General features: G+C 38.5%; 1 protein-coding gene across 4 annotated transcripts; it reads left to right on the top strand.

Annotated features, from left to right (window-relative positions):
* The first annotated feature begins 559 nt into the window (after nt 1-559).
* Nucleotides 560-14,439, top strand: LOC114149248 (uncharacterized). Of its 4 annotated transcripts, none has more exons than XM_028024936.1 (7): nt 560-745; nt 4,451-4,642; nt 7,272-7,310; nt 8,587-8,676; nt 10,646-10,870; nt 12,868-12,955; nt 13,064-14,439. In XM_028024936.1, exons 1-7 carry the CDS (start codon nt 667-669, stop codon nt 13,116-13,118), a joined length of 768 nt encoding a protein of 255 aa, XP_027880737.1. In that variant the 5' UTR covers nt 560-666; the 3' UTR covers nt 13,119-14,439. The 4 variants fall into 4 exon arrangements, with proteins under 4 accessions (XP_027880737.1, XP_027880738.1, XP_027880735.1 ...); XM_028024937.1 differs by having other exon boundaries at nt 564-745; nt 8,596-8,676; nt 13,061-14,439; XM_028024934.1 differs by having other exon boundaries at nt 566-745; nt 13,061-14,439.
* The last annotated feature ends 2,039 nt before the right edge of the window (nt 14,440-16,478 follow it).

Consider the following 16,478-nt stretch of genomic DNA (forward strand, 5'->3'; position numbering starts at 1 on the left):
CAGTAGAAGCACTATGTTCTAAGTTATATACAATACCTACTGTAAGTGTTGGTTTCAAAGGTTTACCGTCCAGACAGATAAATATAAAATATTTTGGGATAAAATTACGTATTTTAAACATTTTATGATGTCTGCTATTGCAACGTCTTGTCACAAGAGGGCGCTGTTACACTACTAATATCTGCAGTCATTCAATCGCGCTGCAATGGGGCCCAGGAAGAAGGTGAGAAGTAAATATTTTTTGGACTGTGCAGCGTTATCCGATAATGTGTGACTTGGTAATTGATCTGAACTGGAATATGGTAATATTGAACTTGAGGCAAGTGTTTCATGGACATTACAGAAACCGGAAAATGAAAGAATAAACAATTTTAATGAAGCTATGGATACTTATCTTTGGACCAAAAAAAAAAAAAAAGCCTCATTGGAGAGCACGGGAAGTAAAAAGTGTGCTGGAATGTCCTGCTTTTACCATCATCTTCCACCTGAATACTAATGAGAACCACTCCAATAACCAAATCAATTCAAACTACAAATATGGCAGAGGGATTTTTTTAAAGGCGGGTCTTCGCAGCGAGTGAAAGTAAAAGTAATACAGCAGGCTGCCGTGGAGGTATAAAGATCGCTCGCTGACGATGGTCGTACAAGAACCATCCCAGCTGGAAGATGGATCCTCATCGAATCTACACCTCTGTCTGTGCCGTGGTGGTGTGTCTTCTGGGAGCAACGCGTCTCTCCAGCGGTGGTAGGGTTAAAGTTTATCCAGCATACCTTTTAAAAAAAATTTTTAGAACAAAGGTCACCCATGCAGAACGCATATATACATATACGTTTACATATAGACAATTCTAAAATTAATGTTTTTATCATTTATACTTACACTTTGTCAATTGGGTCATTAAAGGCTGTAATGGTCCTTATCTGTCCATTACTACCTTAATGTTGGCTTAATGTTGAGCCACCATTACATGTTGGCTTAACGTGTAATGTAAAAAATAAAATAAAATAAAAAAAAAACATACGTAGATATCTAGATAACCTTCCATGTAAACTGAAAACATTTCATCTTCAATATAAAACTAGATTACAGGTTTCATATGAACTCTGGTTTAGAGGAAGTTTAAAGGAAGAACTGTCAGTTTCAGGTGCAAAAAAAAATAAAAAATTGTTGATGAAGTTTTTTTTTTGTCCGGACTGGTTTTTACCGGGTCATAAAATGATTTACTTCTCATCTCAAGCGTGCAACAACACATCTGAACTTCTGCACACAAAAAAGTATGTAAAAACTAAGATGTTATGATCCGGCAGCTTGTAGAAGCACCTGCTTAAGATTGATTGGTTTCTATCTGATTTTTCTCAGTCAGAAACCGAGTTTGGTCGACTCTTTGCTGTTTTATACGTCCTGCAGTCTCGCATCATTTCGAGGATTTTTAGGTCTGAAGTCTTTTGACACACTACATTTTCCCCTCAGACATTTTGTCGTAGATTTGCTGCTGTGTTTTGAGTCACTGTCCTGCCGACGGCCCAGATTGTCGGATAGATGGCATCAAATTCGACTTCAGAATATCTTTGGTTTACTGGTCGAGTAAACCACAAGTAAGCCAAAGATTTTCCAAAGATAACAACTACGACTTGCAAGATGTGGCAACTTTATTTTTGTAGCACCTTCAGCTAAAAGCAACTCAAAACACTTAGACAAAAATAAAGTTAGAAACGACATGCATCAATAAAAATCACATCAGTGAAAAAAAATCTTTCTTTGAACTTAAAATAAAATGCTCTAATTTGTTACAGCTAATAATTCAGTTTTTAATAAGTCTGAAATCAGAATTATAGCTAATAGAATTAGCCATAAGAAATTCAAGTAATTGCTTTTTAAGTTGGCTCAAAATCCCTGTTTTTCCAGTGTGCTTGGCAATTCCTGTACGGTGTTGTGCTGAAATCTTCTGCTTGCTTTTCCAAAGAACAACAATCTAGGAACTCCAGAGCAGGCACGTTCACAGGGGGGTGGGAGGAGGGGGGCTTGAGCCCCTGCCCTTTTTATCCCTGATGCCCCTAGTGCCCTTTTTGAGTTTTTTTTTAAAATATTTTTTTTATTTTTAAGCTGTATGTCAGAAGGCCTGTTTGTGTCCCTCAGCAATAATATTTAGCTAAATATAATAATTTAGTAAAAATAAACTAGTCTGGCTGCCCTCAGTCTAATAATGACTCTCAGAGCCTCCATGTTGTTCAGACTCTGGGTCCATGGTGAGGAGGAGGAGGATCTGTGTCCTCTAACTATCAAATTATGGGCAAGAATATTTTTTCATACACTGGTCTGTGAATAAAAACGTAGGTCTGATGTTGACGTTAGAAAAACTGTTTCTATTTATATTTTCATAATCATCCTTGCAATAGCGGGACAAAACTCACCTCGCCACTAAACACAGAAATGTTTCGAATCCAGAGAAACTTCTGACTTTAACTTCATCATTCTGCTAAAAGCCCGGTTTACTACAGGCAGACTGAGTCGGTCCACCGACAGATAGAAAGAATATCTGTCTTTATATCAGACATCCTGATATAAGACACGGTACCGACTGTCACCGCGAGTCGCAACGCAGCTCAAAGCCCCAGTACCACCTGGTACCGCCTGCTCTCTGTTCACTCTGCTTCTCCTTAACGTTTCTACCAGGTGGTTAAAGCCGCTGCTGACGGGATCTGGGCTGGAGGTTCTGGGCTGTAAATAGAAGTTATTGCAGAACCTCAAGTCCTAAAGGAAGATTCAGAGCATTTAGAGTCACAAAATAAACATCAGAGAAAATATTGTAGCAATAATTAGGACCGCAGCAAAAAGCCAAACATGCCACAATGAAATAAATCAAAATGTCCCCAAAGCATCGGGGGACTGACAGGGGCCACCGGGGGATTCCAGGTAGATTCCAGGTGGATTCCAGGTGGATTCCAGGTAGATTCCAGGTAGATTCCAGAGATGCGCATCGCAGCAGTTGTCCCTCCACGGCCGGCCCAAGGTAATATGGGGCCTTAGTAGAACCTCAGCATCACTAACATGTTTAAATATTGATCAGGTGAATCTGTGAGAGGGAGACCAGGTTTATTGGCTCAGTTTAAAATCAATCACTGATTATTGGTTATTTACTGTGATGTATTTGTGAACAAACCCAATTCAAACACAAAGATTACACCATATTGTAGCCATGGTAACGCAACAATCAAACTATCAAGATGATTCTTTAGACTTTTACAAAGTAAACTTCCTAATTAAATCCTAAATGTACTATTTATTTTTCTCAGCTGAATGCATTAGATAAAATGTAATAACATTGTCATTCTCTATAAATGATGCTACAGGTTTAGATCTATGATCAATGTTACAATAAACCATTTCTAGGGGCCCCTGAATGTCTGGAGGCCCCTGAATGTCTGGAGGCCCCTGAATGGCCCCTACCAGCAGCTACTGAGTTTTCTTTGCCTTGATATTCTAGCCTTATAATTCTAGGTCTCAGAGGTGCTAACATCAATAGAGTTGACCCCTTTGAGCTTTTTGATCTATAAATCAATCTGCAGCCAAGTTGTTCTAGAGGTTAAATAGATATTATTAGGGCTTAATTAGTAAAATGGCAGCAAATTAGCTTATTTCATAACTTTATAACCTTTGACCTTCTCTCCTCTGGTCTGTTTAACAGCTACATTCTCAGATCAGCTCAGATCTCCAGGACTGTCAGCAGCAGAAATAGAAACTTTTTACCTGTTGGGGAAAATATAGACTATATTTACTTTGCATTTTCCCGCATGATGGCAATGATATAGTAGGATCCAATTAGATTCTTGATCAATATGGGTTGTTGCTATGTTGTTGTACAGAGTTTTTGTTCAATGTGCCCCTTTTTTAAATCTGAGCCCCTGCCCCTCCATAGGTCTCTGCACGGCCCTGCTCCAGAGGTCCATTCAGTAGTTTTGAGCACTTTTTAACAGGACTCTCATTTTTCTTTTAGAAAAACTTGGTTTTGTAGTGTTTTTGAAATTTCTCAGTCGAATTTTCTCTTAAATGTTTTCCACTTATGAAAGATTTTTCTCACCGAGGAATGATAGATGTGAAATCCTTTGGAAGTGGTTTTCTAACGCTTCCCAGATTGCTCAGCTGCAACAATTGCTGTTACTGATATCTTTCTTCTTTGTCATTGTCAAAACATTTGTCTTAGCTCCAGTACCGAAACTCCTGCTTTTATAGAGGTGATTACCCTTACAGATGGCCGGTTAAGCTAAACATTTGTTCTTGATAAACTCTAGATCATTTTGACTTTGTCATAACATGTACAGATAGAACTGAAGAAACACGTAACTTTCTTTTTGACTTTATTGTGTAAAGAGCGAAAAAAGAGGGGATAATTAAAATGACGTCAGTAGTGAAGTAATGCTAAAAAAATTTTAATGTGTGTTTTTATTTCAGACAACTGCAAATGTCCAGCGATTCCTCCAAAAGATTTTACTGTACAAAAAGACGGATGCTTCCAGATCAACAGTACATTTCGCTACCAGTGTACTACAGGCTATACGAGAAAACCTGGAACGTCAGGCCTCATCAAGTGTCAGGAGAAGAATGGTGTTTTACAGTGGACCAAATCTCTATTCAAGTGTATAAGTAAGATCCTTTTATTTGTCTTTCATCTCTTTAAGAGGGACCTTTATCATGTTAGCGCCAAGAGGTTTATTTTCAAAGACGGAGATCTGAGTCGATTCTGAAAACTTTGGGTGGCCACTGAATATCTGAATCAATGTTTGTGAGAAGAAACCAAAACCAGCTGAGGTGAAAAAACAACAGAAACGAAATCAAGTGGGATGAAAAGCAAAAAAAAAAAAAAAAAAACCAAACAAGATATTCATGAAGCTATAGGTCAAGACGTACAAACTAGACATGGAAAATGATACAGATGAGGCAGCAAAGAAGAAGAAGAAGAAGAAGCCAGAAGTGAAACCGCAACTAAACCTGCAGACCAAAACAGGACCAGCTGCTATTTTCAAATGGGGGAAAACAAAAACATGATTCCATGCCACAGAAATCAGACGACGCAGCAGTTTAAGACATTTTGTTTATTAATCTGGCAGTTCAAAACTTTGGAGGTGGAATTCTGTTTAAAGCCTCCATCGTATTTATTGTTTCGGTTGTGTGTGGTTTTTTATTACTGTTTTATTTATTGTTTTTGGTCCTCATGTTTTATTTTGGATATTTAAAGTATCTTCCAGTTCCAGTGTTTAGAGAGCTTTACAAGATGTATAATTATTGGTCTTTGAGAGGGCAAACTTGCATTACGATGCCATTATCAATGTATTACCTGAAAATGTTCCCAAAACAACAATGTTATCGTTTATCGCAATATTTACTGGGACAATTTATTGTCCGTCAAAAGTTGTTATTGTGACAGGCCTAGCATGTGCAAACAGGAGTTACTGCCATGTTGTTGAGAACCCAAGTGGCAGCAGACGCAGGATAGAGATAGTATTGAAAGATCAACTAGACAATCTTAAAAAGCCTGACCTGCCAATTTTCGGCAATACCGATTTGTTTTTTGTCTGAAAAATTGCAGCAAAGTTGCTAAGTTAGCTGAATTAGCGAGGTGTCAGTTGTTAATGTCACTGCTCCATCAGTCGGTCTGCTCTCACTGTAGAGCAAAATGTGACAGTCGGTTTTCACACCTTTGCGCAGGTAGATAATATCGATTAGATTGGCGTCCCAAGTTCAGCTGTCATCTTGCCTGCAATAGATAACTTCCTTGGCTTCTTCACCCATCGCCTATGAATGGCGGTTAGTTTGTTCCAGAAACTAAAGCTAACAGGTGAGATAGAAGAGAATCTGTACAACTGAAATCGATGTCTTTGATGGAACTGATGATACCGTTTATCATTTATTTACTGATTAGATCTGCTGTGTTTTTGTATTTCTGCAAGATGTGTTTGTCCATTAAAGATGTTTCCAGATAATACTTAGATGTTTCCGCAGCTGTGATAGTAGGAGAGACCTGAAGACATGTTGGGTGAAATGCTTAACCTGGAAATGGTCTTGAAGGACTGACATGTGTGGAATGTAGTTTGTACCCTTGCTTGACCCTGCACCCATGACTGACTGACAAAGAAGAACTACAAGTTTTTCCTGAAATCCTTATTGGAGGGATAGTTCATGAGGTGGGGGTAGGGATTGTCTCTGTGGTCCGTCTGGCAATAGAGAACAGAACAGTTTGGGTGGGTCTTTTCCTTGCTGTGATTATGTAACGATGTGATGTGACTGCGTTCAGTGAGACGGGTCTTCAAACGCTTTTGCCTTCAAATAAAGAAACTTAAAGACAAAAAAACAACAACAATAGTAGATTGCTATGGGAATTTCATTTATCAAAGAATGAGAATCTGTTTCGATAGCAAGAGAAAGATTCATCTTTGAGGCAACTTTTTCACTAAGTCCCTGCTGTTGAGATGGAAATTATTAGTTGTTGTTTTTTTTTCTGTAGCTGGATAAATAACTGATTACTGGGGATCTGTTCTCTACAAACCCCAAAGCAAAAAGATAGAACCATTTTCTAATCATTTATTGAGGTATTTTGCGCCATATTGCAACATTCACCAATATTATCCTATGTCGCTTGCTTTTCAAATACCATGCTGCCCTCAGTGGAATGTATAGCAGAGGTGTCAAACTCCAGTCCTCGAGAGCCGCTGTCCTGCAGTTTTTAGATGTGCCACAGCTAATGACCTAATTAGTCTACTCAGGTGTGGTGCAGCAGAAGCACATCTAAAAGTTGCAGGACACTGGCCCTTGAGGACTGGAGTTTGACACCTGTGGTACATAGTGTTAATTAAATTAGGCAGCATTCACTCTAACCACTAATACATGCACTTTTTACATTTCTTCACTATCAGATCCAACAATTGGAAATGATTTACACGTATTCACAGAATATGATTCATACAGAATGCTCCTTTTTAAAGTAATTGCAAATGTCTGAGTTAATGTGCATCATGTCAATAATTTATTCTTTAAAGGTTCTTAAAACAGTGTGAGCATAAACCACTGTGAAGGTTTTTTGAAGTGAGAGTTGTTTCAGGGTGGCATTTGTCTTGGGCTAAGATTAGATTCACCTAATCTGGATTTATTCTAAACAGATTACTGCTGGCAAATTGTGAACTGCTTCTAACAAAGTCTTATTTTGAAAACTCAAAACCATCTCTTTCATATTTTATGTTGATTAACCCTCTGTGCTCTTTTTTTTTGTCTGTTTCAGCTGACCCAAACTATCAGCCACCACCAACCACCACCACGGGTAGGAAACTGCTTTTCTTTTCTTTAAGTCTGCATGATTTCTGTCTGTCGCTGTTGATGTGCAAGCACCTTGATTTGAGGCACAAACAAGTGTATAGATTCCTAGATGGAGCCTATTTCTGTTTGCTAAGTCACTGTAAATGAAGATAGTCTCATTAGTGAAGACGATTACATAATAGAAAGTATTCTGGATCCAACCACTGGTTGTTGCTTGTGTACACAGTATTCAGAAAAAGCTTTGGATATTTGGCTTCTGGGTGGAAATTCAGGATGAACCTAAAATCCACTGTAACCATTCCAGGTTGACTTAATGCAGTGGTTCCCAAAGATTTTCTTCTGCCCCCCTATGGATTACAATCACCCAAAAAAGAAAAAAAAAATCAACTGAGCACACACATCGTTCAACCAGACGTGAACCTATACACATATTTTGTTTTCAAAATATTTCACACTTCAGGTTGCAACAAAACAAACTACAAACCATCTTTACAGTGAAACACTTTTGTGTAACTGTTTTATTTTTTGGTCCTATACTGTAGAAGAGCATTCTTTGCTGTCGTTGTTATTTCAAACATATTTCTTTTTTAAAATTTGTAACAATATTCAACTTTGCTATCATCAACACGTTTTTAAAAAAAAGCTTCTGTGCAAAATGGGGTTAAAACATGAACAGCTCCCTGAGAGTTTTTTTTTTAATTTTTGCATTCATCGCGTCCTCCCTGCAATGAGGGCAGTGTGGTTCCCACACTTTGGGAACCACTGACTTAATGTTACCGTCTTTAAACTTGTTTGTTTCCTAAAGATTGCATTGACCTTCACTGTCCTTAGACAGGAACGTAGGTAACGAGAGAGAGGGGGAAAGGCATGCGGAAAACGTCACTAGGCTGGGATTAGAAATTCTGACATCTGCATCCAGGACTACATCAGTCGCCTCTATATGTGGGTTATGTTTTGCCCCTGGGCCACCACAGCAGCCCAGGCCTTCTTTAAACGTTTGACTCCACATGATCAGCTTAATGTGACATTCTTTAAACTTTTTAACGTATGTCTCTAACTGTTCAGTGTTTCACTATATTTTGCACACCTTGCTGTTGCTTCAGTACGCTATTTGTGAATTGACATAGCATGCTTCTACCAAAATTGGATATTCTCATTGCGGTGTGCATGAATGTCACCCGAAAGCCAAATATCCATAACTTTTTGAGAGTAGTGTATTTTATTGATAATCTCTTAATGATTATCCATCTTAATTTTTTGGGCACACATGTTTCTAAAAGCCCCACCAGGACCTTCCTCCACCCTCCAGAGTGTCAGGACCTCCACCTCTGAGCCTTCAGTATCTCCCAACACGGAGCGAAGAGCTCTGGGTAAGAACAATGAAGTCCAATCAGTAAAACCACCACAAAGGTCCAGCTGGCACACCAGTTCTCTAAGAAATAACATTTGCGCTAATGAAGAAAAGAAAGAAAGTCATTTGTAATCTGAGTGAGGCAGATTCGTGGCAAACTTCACTTATCTAGAAAGCTAATTTTCAGTTAATTTTTTAGATGTTTTTTAATACCTCTGCGATTTCATCGTTAACTGCGAGGGTCAGAGACAGAAAGTCTGTGTCAAAACCAAGATTCAAGCTTACAGCTACACAGCGTGCACCTTTTGCAATGTTTCTTTATAGCAAAACAATAAAATAAAAAGACAAAGTAGTCAGGCAGTCACTAAAAATAATTATGAAACTGAACTTCTAATTAAAGCAGCTGAAGTTGCACCTTAAAGAAATGTGACAAGAAGGTCGTTTGTGTTGGGTTTTTATGTTTGCGACATCATGTGTGAACAGAAAACGGTGCCGAATGACTCATGTGCCTCTCCGTTTCACTGGAACATAACAAAACGACCTGCTGTCTCTGAGAGGAGTTTTCATCTGGTTTCACTTGGCTAGACAAAGAGTGTTGATGTGTTAAAAAGGCTGTTTGGTGTCTGTACCATCAAACAGAAAAACCAGACTGACATTTAGCAACGTTAAAGCTGTTTTGAGTTTTGACCTTTTTTTTTTCTTTTCTTTTTTTTCACAAATAGCAATGGATCATCAGCATACAGTGAAACTTCGTAATTTGCGTTTATCCTGCTGTTGTCATTGGTTCTGCGGATTTGCTTTGCAGATTTTCCATGACATTTGTATGACCTGATGAGCTGTGAAGTTGATGGATGAAGTGTTTTTTTATTATACTTTCCATGCGGTAAGCTCGGGCCAAAAACTGGCCAAATCAGAATCTGTTTGCACAAACAAGAGAAAAAAAAAGCAAAAAAATAACGTCTCAAATTTTCTGCAACATATTCAAAAAACTTGTAAAGTTTGTGTACAAGTTTTTTGTACTTGTATACAAAAAACAAATGTTTCAGAAGTCTTCTAGAATTAAATTGTTTTTTTAATGTCGTTCTAGAAACTTAAAGTTGTGTCCAGTGTGTGATTAATGATGATCTGATCATCTGATAGAATATAGAATTACTTTATTCATCCCAGCAGGGAAATTATTTCGCAGTTACAGCAGCATAGAGACAAGACACACAACAACCACCACTGAGTAGCAATTGTAGACAAAATAAAAATAAAATATAACATGCTGTCAATATAAAAGCAGCTTAGAGCAGTCCTGGCAAGGATTCAAAAAATGCAAATACAGTATGTATATGTAAATATATGTACAGTGTGCCACAGTGCAGTTGTGCAAAACTGGACTGATTAGTGCAGAACAATGATTTAGCTTTTATTGTACAGTGAGATGGCATGTGGCAGGAAGGATTTCCTGTATCTGTCCCTTCGACAGCGGAGCTGGAGCAGCCTATGTGAGAAGGTGCTCCGCTGTCTGTCCACTATGTGGTGGAGAGGCTGCTGTTTATTGTCCATAATAGACAGAACCTTCTTCAGTGTCCTCCTCTCCACCACAGTTTCCAGGGACTCCAGCCTTAGTCCCAGTACAGAGCCAGCTTTCCTGTACTGGCTCTGTACTGGAAAGCTGTAAAAGGAATTTTTTTTGCAGCATTTACTCAGGTTAAATTTATCTGACATCAAAATTAGTTCAATTACCTGAATCTTTAAAAAAAAGTGAAACACCCAAAATGCTTTAAGAGGGCAGAGACTTTTTGTAACGCCACTTTTTAACACTCTGTCAGGTTTTTATATATTGCAACAATATGTGGAACAAATGGGTGAAGATGTTTGTATTGAAAATAACTTGAAGAATAAATAAGCAAAAGGCTGATGACAGAAACAATTATAGCAGATAAACAGATAGTTCCACAAAAAACACAACAGCTGATGCTATCTTCTTTTCCTGTTTGCAGGACCTTCCTCCACCCTCCAGAGCGTCAGGGCCTCCACCCTCCAGAGCGTCAGGGCCTCCACCCTCCAGAGCGTCAGGGCCTCCACCCTCCAGAGCGTCAGGGCCTCCACCCTCCAGAGCGTCAGGGCCTCCACCCTCCAGAGCGTCAGGGCCTCCACCCTCCAGAGCGTCAGAACCTCCACCTCTGAGCCTTCAGCATCTGCCAACACGGAGCGAAGAGCTCTGGGTAAGAACAATGAAGTCCAAAAGAAAAAGAAAGAAAGTCATTTGAGGCCTGAGTGTGGCAGGTCCGTGGCAAACTTCGCTTAGTTTCTAAATGGAATATCTCTGCGATTTCTTTCATTAGCTGCGAGGAAGAGAGAAAGAAAGTCGGTGTCCAAACCGAGATTAAAGCTTACAGCTAAACGGCGTGTACCGTTTGAGACGTTTCTTTAAAACAAAAAGAAATAAAAGACAAAGTAGTCACACAGTGACAAACACTAATTATGAAACTTGGTGTATTTGAGATAAATTGGTTAATGAATTTAAGTCTTGCACTTCTCTGTTGCTAAGGCAAATTGGGAAGTATATAGGTAAATAAAATGGTTGCTTGGTTACGTTATAAATATATATTGTGTTGAATCACTGGATATATTTAGCCATCTATTTATAGCACGTGTGTTGCTGCAAAAGATAAAGTGCAAACTACAGCGAGTTTAGCATGGAGGTTTTGTAAGGTCGACCCTCTTCAAACTTATATTGCCAGAAAACAACCACAAAGAATTGGCCAAAACTGAAACGCAAATGAAACCCAAAATTCAAAGATTGTAACATAATTCTACGTATGTATATAAATCTACTGGTGATTCCTGTAGATTTATACCAACTTTTAACAACCCTCTTTTTGTCCGTCGGACATAAGAGGACTCTCTGGACAATCCTCTTGGCACAATCTCCCTGTGTCGTCCAGAGTCCTCTTCTGTTCAGCTCACATCGAAGGTTTTCTATCACACTAATGTCTTGAGGAATGAGAGAGCCATGGAAGGAGGTCAGTTTTGTGTCTGTTCATGTTTTTTGATCAATAACCTGCTGACGGACCCAAGGACGACCTCCAGGTTGAACCTCAACAGGTTCGTCGCGCCACACATTCCAACATGGGAGTTTTAGAAAAGACAGCAGGCCCACAGCGACACGGAGCACTTGCTGTGATAAACTACATGCATGAGGTGTTCTTCCACATGCTTTGGTTTTGTTTCACCCCGCATGGAGTTTTATGACATTATGTCATTTTATGACCCGGTCGTTGAGACGTACTCCCGTCACACCGCTTCAGCATTTCTGGCCAATCCTCGCCACAAACGCTGAAAGAACTTGTAACAAGCTTGTCTGAACATGAGAAAACTGAGGGCATTTTGCGGGACACCGAGTCAAGCTGTGTCCTGGACGCGTGTAAGTCACTTTTGATAGACTCCCCATCTGAACAGTGTATATATCCTGGGATTAAGGATGTTCACAACGTTCTGCTCCGCTGGGGACGGGCTCGTTGCTTTTGCGGTGAGGTGGCTGACATGGTTTCTCTTTTACTTATTTGTTGTTGTTTTTTTTGGTCAAATTGAAACCCTTTACTGCAGGAATTTCTTCACAATTATATTAGAAAACGCTGTAAAACGCATTGAAAATTCAGCAGAGATTGTTCATTTGAAAACAACACATACATGAAATACATACCGAGGTAGTTAACATTCCAAATAGCAAAAATATGGCATCACCTGACCAAAAGGTAACAGCAAAGAGTCAGTTTTGTATCACCTTTTGTATGAATAGAATATGGATAAATAATCATTACTAATATACATTCATTAACTGACAATAATATACAAACAACGATGGTCAACTTACCATCCGGAACTGAATGTTTATCATACAATCAGTTTCACTTTCAGGCATCCAGCATGCCGAGTTGAGTAAAGCATAAGTATTTGGTTGTGATGCAGAATTCTTCCAACATGTCCAAAAAGGAATCTTGGTTTGTATTTAAATGATATACTGTGTGTTACAGTGTTAAGTACTCCTTAAGGCGAAACGACAATGTAACCTTTGAGTACACACTTTTTGAACTGTGCTGCAGAATCCATTCCATTGTAGCAATTAGCAGATTTGTCATTTTACTGGGTGATGTCTCATGGGACGGGATTGACGCTAGAGAAATCATTTTAGCCGACTGTGTTTTTGTTTCCCCGTTAGGAGGAGAACGCAGAACAGTTTGCATCAGTTTGATTGGAGTGATTCTATTCTTCATGGTGTGCGGTATCATCTTCTTCCTACATCGACAGTAAGTTGGTCAACAGAGCTTTCTCATCCTTCTCCGATATCAAAGTTTTAATGCTTGTACTGACAAAATTTAAAAAAAAAACGCCTTTCTGTTCTTATCTTTGAGGAGAAACAAGCCGTTTCCTCCAAGAGACCCAGAGGAACTGGAAGCTATGAAATGCTGACTGTGATGCAGAACGTCAGTCAGAGGAAACACAGGGTGGAAGGAAGTAACGATGAGTAACCTGTACTTGATATAAATGTACCCACTGCGACGCCGTCATCTGGTTTGTGAAATGTGGTTTTGAAGACTAGTTTGGAATTTGCCATCTTTTTTTGTGTGTGTGTTTATTTTCTTATGACAACTTTAACAAAATGAATGTTTTGGATCAATTTCATGTATTTTTCAACAATTATGTTTTCATTGATTAATCTGCAGTTACAGTGTGCACGAAATTAGATTTTGGTACAAACACAGGCAGCTTCCCCTTCAGCGTTATGCTGCATTTTTTTTTTTTTTTTTTACCATGAGCAAATAGAAAAACATTCACCAGGGCCTGGCTTATGTCCTCCAAACAGTAGGTCAAAGTTAACATGGAAAAATACAGAAGACGACAACAACAGACTTTTTGTAAAACTATATATATATATATATATATACATATATATTTTAGTTGACATTTTTCCTGACTTGTGCGTTTTAATGTGGATGGATGAATGGAACTTAAAAAAAATGCTTTAAATTATTTATCCATTAAAAAGTAAGCTCGTTTTTCATGAATGTAACTTTGCCTTAAAGATTTTAAGAGTGCGTTCTGTGTGGGAACACACACAGAATGTGTGAGAATTCTTGTGCGCCCCCTGCTGGTTGGGAGCAGCCATTCTGTGCCCACAACAAGATGCTGCATCAATTTTTTTTTTTTTAATCTTATATGATACCGTTTTGATTTCTAGGTTTGTTATTGACCTAAATCATCGTAGCTGAGTAAGATAAATTGATAAATGTTAGAAAGGCAGCAGCAAGTACTCCTCTGTTAGCATATGAAGTAACTGGAATCTTCTGTTTATATTATGCAGATTGTTGCTTGTTTTAGAATTTGACCATTATATACCAGATTAACTGAAGTTAATAAATTTAATACAAATATTCAATTTTATTTAATTGAGTCGTTCGTTGTTATTGTGTGTTTATTTCAGTCAGCTAGCAGCTAGCTAGTCAAAGAGATGCTTGCTGTCCGTAACCCTTTAACTCACTTTTGTACATATTGAAAGGTTACAGCTACAAACTTTGACACATTTTATTAACATTACATATGAACACAAACATTTCTATGTTTATGGTATTGTGGAAGGTTAACTTCTGCCCTCGTCTCGTCCAGTTTTTAGCAGGATTTCGTCTAGAATTGCCCTGTATTTAGCTCCATTCATCTTCTCTCTAAGTCACAGTTATGCACCAGTTTGTCACCTAAAATCTCAAATAAAACAATTTGCAGTCTGTGGTTTTAACATGACTGAATGTTGTTCTTCATGGGTAATGAATACTTTTTCAGCAAAGCACTGTGCCAGCCTTCTTTGCCATCAGCACAGTACTGAAATGTAATCATACCTTGTTATTTAACTCAATGGAAGTGGCAGTGAGTAGCCAAAAACCAAGTCATTTCAGACACCCGACTTCAACAGCTCAGCCAGGTCAAGTTAAAACAAGCATAAAAAAATAAAAAGGGAAGAATCTGAGATGGCTTCAGATCTGAGATCTAAAATGAATCACTGGTGTAAACAGACACTGTAAAAACGTTTGAAACACAAACCGATCCATTTGTGTCACGACCAGACCCGATTAGAAGGCACAGCAAGGAAATGAGCTCGCTTCCTCAGGACGTCTGATGTGTGGCGTTGCTGTGGTCGGACCACGCTCAGCAGAGTTCATGCAGACGATGAGGCACGAGACAGAGCTTCGAAGCGGAGAAGATCTGCATACATCTCACAGTCATTTGCGCGCACACAGTGACTTGTGTTCAGTTAGAGAAAGGCTCCACATAAATGCAAGCGAGTGAATTGGCAGCTGTAGTGGGACGACTGGCTTTCTCCAGAGACGAGCTTGTTCCAACCCCGTGGTGAACGTCTGCTCCAAATCAGCATCTGAAGGAATTTCAAAAAGCAGCAGCAAACACCTTCTGTGAATTAACCATGTATTCAGTAACTGAGTAATCTGTTCTTTTAAAGTGATGAAAGTCAAGCGGCTGGGACATCAGAGGTTTACAATGGAGGGAAGTTTTTAATATTTTTTTCAGTCCATCAAAAATGGAGATAGAATAGAATAGAATTACTTTATTCATCCCAGCAGGGAAATTATGTGAGACAATCAGTAATGTTTCTATCGGATGTTGAGTAATGGGGTTGTAAAAGCTTTTCCTGCATTAGCCATAAAATCTTTTTTTAGCTAAAGCATCGTTCCATTTTGGTTCCTGTTGGTGTGAAATTCTAGTCTCCCTTCCTCTAACCCTTCCAACACCTAAATTGTAAATATGTTTTTACTCAGAAATCAGAACTACCACCTTCTGTGTTTGGGAGGGAAAACATTAACTAGAACCTTCACTGAAGTCCAACATGGCTGTCATGCATAATAAATGTAGTGTTAGCTGCTGTAATAATAAAAAAAATTGTATGGCATTTGAATATATAAAACTCAAAAATACTAAATGAAATCATTTAATTTAGCTTTACTAAGCTAAAGCTAGGAGCATTTTTTTTTTTTTTTCTCTCTTTGAGAAATTTGTAGCTGAAATTGAATTTGAACTTCATGTACCAAGCCTATGCTTAAAAGATTAGCTTGGATTTTTTTTTTTTTTTTTTGAAGAGAGGTTCAGCAAAGGGCAACGTCAGTGATAATTCGCTTTGCTGTAGTAGAAAGATACACTGTGAGCTTGTTGGAAAAGTAAATAAATAAGGTGGAGGAAGCTAACGGCGGAGCTTGCTAGCTTCCCTGGCTAAAACAGCTGGGTAAGCTACAACAGTAGCCTGCCACAACTGATTTAGCTTCAACTAGCTGAATCACCCTAATGTTTAGTTTTCTAAAAAGATTCTGTATCAGGATCAACTTTTTTTTTTTTTGTCTATTGAACTATTTCTAATGGGGCAACCGTCATTAAATTCACAGCAGATGTTGGCAAGAAGCCAAATAATACAAACACACAAAGAAATAAAGCAAATTAGTCCATGTAAAGTTATGAGTAAAAAAAAAAAAGTATGACAATAAAGATTAAATGAGAAAAAAGATGTGCAAACAAACATCTATAGAAAGCCAGAGAGCAACTGGAATCTTTCAGTATCTAGAAAGTGTTCTGCTGTTATGTGCCAATCAGTATCAGCTGGTTTAATATTAACCTACTGGCTTTTAATATCTGAACACGCTAATGATGTATACAGGATAGAATACAGCCGTTTTAAGTTTATAATTTTCACTAGTTGCAAGACAAGAGGAACAGAAATACTTTAAATAAGTCACTGTTGGTGTACTGACGGCACTGACTAATTCTGCAGCTCTT

The sequence above is a fragment of the Xiphophorus couchianus genome, chromosome 8 (assembly GCF_001444195.1).
Source record: "Xiphophorus couchianus chromosome 8, X_couchianus-1.0, whole genome shotgun sequence".
NCBI lineage: Eukaryota > Metazoa > Chordata > Actinopteri > Cyprinodontiformes > Poeciliidae > Xiphophorus > Xiphophorus couchianus.

Bases quoted from the DNA above. Each gene is read 5' to 3' on its own strand.
- LOC114149248 (XM_028024934.1), top strand. From the start codon at position 667: ATGGATCCTCATCGAATCTACACCTCTGTCTGTGCCGTGGTGGTGTGT. The intron at 8,677-10,645 runs GTAAGAACAATG...TCCTGTTTGCAG, and splicing joins CACGGAGCGAAGAGCTCTGG to GACCTTCCTCCACCCTCCAG. The intron at 10,871-12,867 runs GTAAGAACAATG...TTTCCCCGTTAG, and splicing joins CACGGAGCGAAGAGCTCTGG to GAGGAGAACGCAGAACAGTT.